Source organism: Ylistrum balloti, unplaced genomic scaffold (assembly GCF_031769215.1).
Source record: "Ylistrum balloti isolate Yb309-2 unplaced genomic scaffold, AGI_CSIRO_Ybal_v1 Utg370006, whole genome shotgun sequence".
In the NCBI taxonomy this organism is placed as follows: Eukaryota; Metazoa; Mollusca; class Bivalvia; order Pectinida; family Pectinidae; genus Ylistrum; species Ylistrum balloti.
Genome location: NW_026782081.1, coordinates 2,183,438 through 2,192,520, shown reverse-complemented (window position 1 = coordinate 2,192,520; position 9,083 = coordinate 2,183,438). Strand labels below are relative to the sequence as shown.

Sequence of the window (9,083 nt, the reverse complement as noted above, 5' to 3'; positions counted from 1 at the left end):
TAATTGACTTCACCCTTTTTTCCATTCTCCAAGGTGAACTGTCATCAACACTGAGTCATTTGCACTTTGCTTGATCAAAGAAACATTATTTTGATGGTTCACAAAATCAAATATCAATTACCATTTGTGTCAAAAATCTGCAATGGTTATTTGGAAATTAAAAGGCAAATCAGCAATGTGATATTTTGAAAATATGACTGAATTCCTCTCTATTGACAAGTCTGTCAAAAGAACCAATGCCTCTTAGGGACCACAAGATTGAGCTTTGACCCTATCACATTCACATTCAAACTTGTCCAATTATTCAAATATACAAGTACATTTGTAATTTTCATCAAAATCTGTCAGTAATTTAAATATTTTAAACCTACAAATATCATGATACTTGGGACTGGAAGACCAGCTTAAAACATCTAATAGTTCCTTTCCATGCAGTCAATTTAGAGTGATGAAAAATAATCTGATAGACTAACAGACATGTATAAAATGCAGACTGAAACAGGGTTGTTATTACCACCTTACTCTATAACAAGACTAATATGATTCCATTTCAGAGACAAAAAACAAGACCAATTTTTATAAACTCCATTTTTATTTTAAAATAAGGTTGATGTAATATCAATATTTGATAACCATCATTTTGCTAAGACATCTATGCATTATTCAAAAGGTTGAAACACAAGTATGTATATGCTGGAGTTTGATATTGAAATGAAAGATGTGTTGGGTAGATATCAAGTACATCCTATCCAGAGGGAAAGCAAGATCATTGGGAACGGGACTAGACATCGGGAGGAGTCTTATCAAGTATATCACCATAGATATACAAAAACAATGTAATACGTATGTACTGAATTCAGACATATAAACAAAACAACTGGGTGACTATGCAATACTCTAATAAATGGTATTACCATTACACAACAAATCCTACATACTGCACATCATAAAATCATACAGAAGATATGGCTGTAACTCCTGACACACAGTGTTTAAACATGTAATGTGAAAGTCAATACATACAAATATATAAATACACATTTTATACATAAACACTCCTAATATACACTATTGTAATTCACTGTGTATTGCCTGGGACTCTTTTTGAAACTATCATCCAAACATTTTTTACATGATTAGGCCCGATCTTCGGGCTGTAAGAATTGGATTATTATCATTTTACAACATGAAGTACCGTAATATTTAAAAATAAAAGCATGTTTGATTTTCCATTACCAGTAGTTAAAATGGGAAGCTAGTGTACAACTATTTTTATACAACATGTCTCATATTCTGATGTAATATTTATAAGTGCTTTCATATCTTTCAACTTAAAAGCACATGGAAATATGATTGTGTGGAATATTTACTAAGATTTCTTTTTCTTTCTTTTTTTTTAATTTTTGTAACAAAATGGTCATTTTCCTCTTTGTCTAGCAGGCTAGTACTAAGCTATTGATTTTTAAGTATATTGAACAATATACACTAATGTATATATTTTGTACAGTAAATGTACATCTCATGTATTAAAATTATACTACTTTATTTACTACTTAACATATATACAAACACTCCAAACAGCATACCAAACCCATACTTCATACAACTTACCATACAAATTATACTGCATACAACATTCCATACATTCTCTATACATAACATATACTACCTTGCTGCTTCACTCTCCACTTAAAATACATACTACTGATAGATGCCATATATCGATATTCACCGGGATTCAAAAATATAGTCTTATTCTTGAAAACAACGCTGTGGTCCATAAATCTCACGACACATTTCAGACATATTTTTTTCAAAATTCAGCCAAACTGATTCCAAAGTTAAGTATTGATTTTTTAATTTATAGTTCACTTCTCTAATTATCACTACACTTTTAAAATCCATCTATAGTGTAAAAGGGCTATTATAGTCCATCAACGGAGTATGAAGTCTGCTAAAAAAAGAATGAAATCCACAAATGCAACATTTTTGCAATACTTATATGTTGGTTTTTCAGATATTTCCATTTTTTAATAAGGACAAAACTTTTCATGGTGTCAACCACACATAACATAAAAATATTGTGTCATGGTTTTTTTGGAGGGACATGTAAATATAATTCATTTGCAAACTTATGTTAATGTTTTATTATGGTATGTCATGTATGTGGATCAAATAGAAAAAAATTGCTAAATTCCAGCCCTGCGGCTAATCCTCGGGTGTGGTTTATAGTCCAGAAAATATGGTATCCTATTTATTTTTCTTTTAAATAACTTAGAATTATCACACAAAATCACTCAAGAGATCAACACTCATTTCAAAATTATTTAAGATGTAATGAAAACATTTATTGTACAGTTACACTCACTTTTCAAAAGTTGTTGAGAGAAGTACACAATAGACTAATGATAGTTATATATATGTCCATTTAATAAAGATAATTTAACATCTCTACCTAAATTTATACAAAGAGATTACTACATTATATACAGTACTGGCACACTAAATCAACATCACATAAGACCATGATGTTTTTATCAAGTTTGCTCAAGGGAAGCAGAATTGTGGGGAAATTGTACCGTAAATGTTTTAAATAAAAAATGTTTGTGAAACATGTTGTAGACATCTATAAATATAGTATTATAACAAATGAGTGTAGCTTAATTAATGACTGAGGCATCCTTATTTCAGGATGAAACCTGGAGTTAAAATAAGTTAAAAACCAACACACTGATGTGATGAATACATATAGATCAAAGATAGTTTTCAAGATGCATAATTACTGATGACTGATGTGGCTACAATAAACATGTGTGCTGTATGTCACTTGTACTGGTTATTTACATCTTATAACCAATGTAATATCACTAATACCAGTAATCTTTGTTATATAAGAACATGTAATACAACTAAGGAATATGTGACTTGCTGGAACTTTCCTTTCATAACATCATGTGTGTTTTGAGGTCACAGAAGGAATATGAGGTTAGAATGGAAGTATAGGCAAATGAGATTTTGTATCAGTCTAGCAAAATGCTCCTCATTTTACCTTGTCATAAATTAAATCTTGACACCACATCCTTAAATTATCAAACATTTAATTACTTAAATATCATTTTTTACGAAAACTAGTGACAACAGAGCAATGCTTATCAGGTAAGGTTTTACTAACCTTGGTGACATTAAGTCCCATCAACTGTTGACAAATTTTTAATAAAATTTCCATTACATAGTTAATACAATTATATTTATCACTCAGTGATGTAAAATAATGAATGGAAACACTGCTATATACAAATGTATGCTATTATTTTAAACAATATCTTCTAGTTTTCCTTTTTTGTTGTATCATATCAGAAATGCTAATACATGAAAACAAAGAAAAATGCTACAGTTCAGCTTTAAACAAAATTTGTTAGGTTATTTTTTAATGCATCATATTTTAATATTTTTAATCACTGCATTTTTCATGATGTCAAAATATGTGTTAATTTTCAACTAAAAATGAGTAAAAATAAACAATCCAAACAAACATAAAAAGTGGTAAAAAATATTCATGAATACATTTCATTACAATGACAAGCAACTGCACCCTCCATCTCTAGATCATAACACACTTCAAGCTGATAACATCTTTCTAATGGCAAAACAACTAAATTCCTGAATTAGCAAATGTCCATGGCTCAACTATGTACAAAGCAGATGTATGATTTTTAGGTCAGTTTCCACTTGAGCGACTACATGAAGACTCTGCCTCAAAATTACCCTGGCTTTTCGCTGGACCATACAATCCAGCAAAACAAACAAAACAAAATTGTAATTTTAAAAGGGCAATAACATTTGAGCATGTCAGGGATATACATAACCTACATCCCACGGATCTAGATTTACTAACTTGGAGTCAATTCAATTAGAAAGGAAATGCATATGTAAAATTAAAAATGATATTTTTCTTCTGTAACTTTACACGAACCGACACTATATATTATAGATGGAAGCCTATACTGTAGTTGAATTCAGCAGAATCTCAGTTTAAACGTGGATGTTTTAATTACCCTATGTGATATATACCAGAACAAAACATGACATATACAGCCAGATACACAAATGTTTACTTTACACAATTTCTATGCCAAATGACAGCAGTTCAATACACATAATGACTATCTATAAATATAGAATTTCACAGAAAATGAGTTTCAATTGCTTTCAACTCAAATTAAATTCCATGAATTTTAAATGCTTGTATACTGGTAAAAACCTGCCATTATTGATACCAAGTGGATTCTGTACCATACAGTGGCATTACCATATACTGATAAATATTAAGCCATGGACACTTGAATTCACAGGTCCCTGAAAAGTCACACTAGACATATAATTATATCTTCATGATCAGATAAATAAATTGTTAAGAACCCATATATGGACATAAGAAAAACCATGTGTTCCAAACATGAATCTAGCGATAAACTGCAAAAGCGAAATAACTTTGTTAACCCTGTCACACCTTTCAAAAGTCACCTGAAGGACCTCCATTACTGAACTACTGTACTTTTTTAGCATGAGTGGAGAAGCCTCGCGGATGGGAGTCGTGCCAGGGTTTGTTTGAGCTCCAATCAGATACTGATACATCAGACTGGTACATTCGAGATGCTGTCGTGTTATATACAGGTAAACACTCATTAGCATTGTCAGACATCACCTGTGAACAAAAAATTACACTTTTATTTCTCAGGTAAACACTTGTTCACATTATCAACCTATCTTGTATATAAATAAGTTATTCTTTTATTTCATAGGTAAACACATCCTCTGTATATCAACATCTTTCAGATGGAAACACTTCTGGCATCAGAGAAAAACATAAAGTATATGTACTTATTTCACAGGTAAACACTCAGAAACACTGCCAGGTATCACCTGTAATATCACCTGTAAAGAAATTACATTTTCTGTTGAAGGTAAATTGAGTATTGATTGATTGAAATTACACAATTTCATGCAGAACAAAATCTCTAGTTATGTCTACTCCCAGCCCTCAGGCAGAGTGATTCATGATATTGCAAACGCCAGCCCTCAGATAGGGTAATTCACTAAGGTCATCTCCAATCCTCAGGCAGTGTAACTCAAATAAAGTCATTCCCAGTTCTAAAGCATGATAATTAAAATATAGCCATCCCATGTATCCATCCCCTGCTCTCAGATAGGATAATTCAAATAATGTTGTCCCAAATTTTTAGGTAGGGTAATTCATATATATCTACCTAATGTTCTCAGACAGGGTAATTCAAATACTGTCATCCCCTATAGCCAGCCCCAATCCTCAGACAGGGCAATTCAAATGTACCCATTCCCAATCCTAAGACAAGGCAGTTTAAATATTGCCATCCCTAATCCTCAGAGAGGGCAATTCAAATGTAGCCATCCCCAATCCTCAGAGAGGGCAATTCAAATGTAGCCATCCCCAATCCTCAGAGAGGGCAATTCAAATGTAGCCATCCCCAATCCTCAGAGAAGGCAATTCAAATGTAGCCATCCCCAATCCTCAGAGAGGGCAATTCAAATATAGCCATCCCCAATCCTCAGAGAGGGCAATTCAAATACTGTCATCCCCAATCCTCAGAGAGGGCAATTCAAATGTAGCCATCCCCAATCCTCAGAGAAGGCAATTCAGATGTAGCCATCCCCAATCCTCAGAGAGGGCAATTCAAATACTGTCATCCCCAATCCTCAGAGAGGGCAATTCAAATGTAGCCATCCCCAATCCTCAGAGAAGGCAATTCAGATGTAGCCATCCCCAATCCTCAGAGAGGGCAATTCAAATATAGCCATCTCCAATCCTCAGAGAGGGCAATTCAAATACTGTCATCCCCAATCCTCAGAGAAGGCAATTCAAATATTACCATCCCCAATCCTCAGAGAGGGCAATTCAAATACTGTCATCCCCAATCCTCAGAGAGGGCAATTCAAATATTGCCATCTCCAATCCTCAGAGAGGGCAATTCAAATATATCTATATCCAACCATGCATGCAGTTATTGTTCATTAAAATGTTCTTTTTTCAAAGTACACTTCTTTAGATATTCTTTCTCTACTTCTATTTCAAACAATGACTTTCAATTTTTCATCTCCAAGTATTGGTTTAAAATAGCATGCAATAATTGATACAATACCTTAAGGTAGATATATGCGTCTGTTCCATGACCCTCTACAGAACTCAGCTGTAGATCTCCCCCAAAGTATCTTGCATACAGCCTTGATAGAGGTAATCCATACCCATAACCAGCCTACAAATACAAATAAGGCTTCAATTGTAATACTATCAACAATGAAGTCACTACAATACAAACCAAAACCAGGCTTCACCTCACTTCAAAATCTTCATAGAACTAAATGTATCACAGCAACACAAATGCCAATAAAGTCTGGCTGAGGGGTAGTTGTATATACCTATTCAAACACTAGCTTTCTTCTATCTTACCATTGGAGCGTTTCCCTCTCCAACATAGTCTGGCCGTGGCGCAGTGGAATACATGTATTCAAACACTAGCTTTCTTATATCCTGGGAGAAACCACCACCACAATCTGATATCTGAAAGTAAAAATAATAGACATTTGAAGAATAAATTAAATAAAATGAATTATTGATATTATCAGATGGTAAGGTATAGTTTCAAATAACTTTAAAATGACATGTAACTGTATCAACACTTATGATGTCTATGAACCATTGATTGTGATTAGATACTCCTCTTACCGATTTCTAGGTTAAATTATTATATCCAGTAAAACATTGGTGAGACTTTGTATCATTAAAACTTGTAAAAGAAGAAAAATCTATTGAGGTTTCCACTCAATAAAAAAAAGTCCATCACTACAGTCTGGTATGGAAGGGAGGTAATTAAATTTACCTTGATAGTGAGGTCTTCCTTGCCTTTAGTTATAAGTACTGATATACTGGGGATGTTGTCCTTGTTGGAATGGGTTTCAACCGTAGCCCGCATGGAATTCTGTAGAAAATTGGTTATACTTATACATAATCAAGCACAGAAATGGCCATTACACAGTCTTGTATGGAACAGACACAAGCGCAGTGATTTCAATCAACCGACTAGCTATATCAGCCCATCATTAGAAGAGGTGTCCTAATTTTAAATCCTAGTGGTAAATGAACAATACTTCACGTATCAAAATTTGTTGACCAAACTTACAACTGTATAGTATTTGTCTCTCTTTGATCAGAAAATTCCTTACCTTTAAAATTTCAAACAGTATATGAAGTAAATGTGATGGTACACAAGCGATCTGTACCTTTTTACCATCCTCATAGGCTGAAAATACAAACATATACAGATTTGTTTTCCCCCTTTCTACACAATATTGATATTTACCTACACAGCAATAAATTTAGGCATGTAACAGGGTTCATCCCTTTCTGCTACTGCCAGTCTAAACCTTTCACATAACTTTGCTTTTCCTTATTATGCAATTTGATGAAAACCATTGCATTCAGCTTGTCTAGTTTTTGATCAAACAATTACTTATTGAGATAAGACTGATCACAGACTCTGAAATGATTCTCAACACAACCTCAAATGATGTACAAAAATGTTATAGAAATCCTATTCATATCATGTCTTATTTTATAAAGCTTTAAGATACAGGCACATTTTTCCTACCAAGCCATTTAGAAGACAAGTTTACAATTTACTTACGATTATGGCACGTCACAACCATGTCTGGGGCAGTTAAGTAATACCCTTCACATAAGAAACGAGCATCACTATAGGCAGCTGAAACAGAAGATCTTCCTTTATTTCTGTGTGAAATATCTGTAAGTCTACCCACACTCCTAACCCACAGTTCATCCACAGGAGAAATATGATCATACTGATGTCTGATAAAATTATTTATAGCCATTCTTGAATAATAATTCAAAGTACAACACACTGAACTTTTACTTCAAATACGATGTATGTCAACTTCTGAAATGAAATCAAATCTTAAAAAATAAAAATACAAATGTAATTTCAATTACACTTCACACTGCATTGATCTAATCACAATATGGAGAGAGCATTACTTCGTTTGTAGTGTCTTGACTATCATTTATGCTTTACAGTGGAAATACGTGTACTGGGTACTATATCAAATTTGTAACAATCTGTTTAGATAACCAGATCTACTTACCCTGTAGAACTTCTAGGACATCACAGGAAGGGTCTATTGCACCAATATAACGAGGGTTATCTACTGTCCGGGAACCATACAAAAGCACTGAAACATAACATTTTTACTAGAGTGTTAGGGAGGTTAAAGTGGTGACTTCACAAATAAATCCAACCCTTTACTCTTATTTTTGCCTAAATTCAAATTTGCTGATGAGCTACCAATACTTTGACTCATGCCCACCTCGAGATCAATAACATCTATTGACGAACAAAGTCTAAACTCTATTCTCCAAAAATTACATCAAATCATCTGAGTAGCATTGTCATCATCAAAGTGGCACTGTCATCTCAGTAACACTATATGTGGCAATGTTAGTATCTAATTAGCACTGTCATCATCTAAACAACACTGTCATCATATTAGTGGCTTTATCATCATCCAAGAAGCACAGTCATCATTGATGCAGCACTGTCATGATTTAAGTGGCACTGTCATCATTGATGCAGCACTGTCATGATTTAAGTGGCACTATCATCATTTTATTGCCACTCACCATCTAAGTATCACTGTCTAAGTGACACTGCTATTATGGACGTAACACTCATTATTCCAGTGGCACTGCCATCATTGATGTGGCACTATCATCATCTGAGTGACACTGTGATCATCTCAGTGCCACCCATATTTTAAGGTAGTGCTAGATTCTAGTTACATCCCATTTAATACTTCAATATGTACTCAAGCTTCAGATTGTTTTAAGAAATGTATAATATCACCCAATCTAAGTTAACTTGCATTTTGCATGCAACATCATTTACCACCTGACCAAATTCCTAGTATAGACCTGGAAAAGGCTGCATTGTATAGCAAAGTCTCTCCAGTGGTAGTGTACTTAATAATGAGGTCCG

At 33.6% G+C, this 9,083-nt stretch overlaps 1 protein-coding gene across 2 annotated transcripts in view; it reads right to left on the bottom strand.

Annotated features, from left to right (window-relative positions):
- Positions 1-573: 573 nt before the first annotated feature.
- Positions 574-9,083, bottom strand: part of LOC132548267 (pyruvate dehydrogenase (acetyl-transferring) kinase isozyme 3, mitochondrial-like) — a 29,901-nt gene continuing 21,391 nt past the window's right edge. For both annotated transcript variants that reach the window (XM_060212118.1, XM_060212117.1), the window contains exons 6-12: positions 8,194-8,280; positions 7,719-7,796; positions 7,258-7,334; positions 6,915-7,013; positions 6,485-6,595; positions 6,177-6,290; positions 574-4,705 (exon numbers count right to left, since the gene is read on the bottom strand). In XM_060212118.1, coding sequence (XP_060068101.1) covers positions 4,547-4,705; positions 6,177-6,290; positions 6,485-6,595; positions 6,915-7,013; positions 7,258-7,334; positions 7,719-7,796; positions 8,194-8,280 — 725 coding nt within the window. In that variant the 3' untranslated portion in view covers positions 574-4,546. The remainder of the gene's footprint in view (positions 4,706-6,176; positions 6,291-6,484; positions 6,596-6,914; positions 7,014-7,257; positions 7,335-7,718; positions 7,797-8,193; positions 8,281-9,083) is intronic.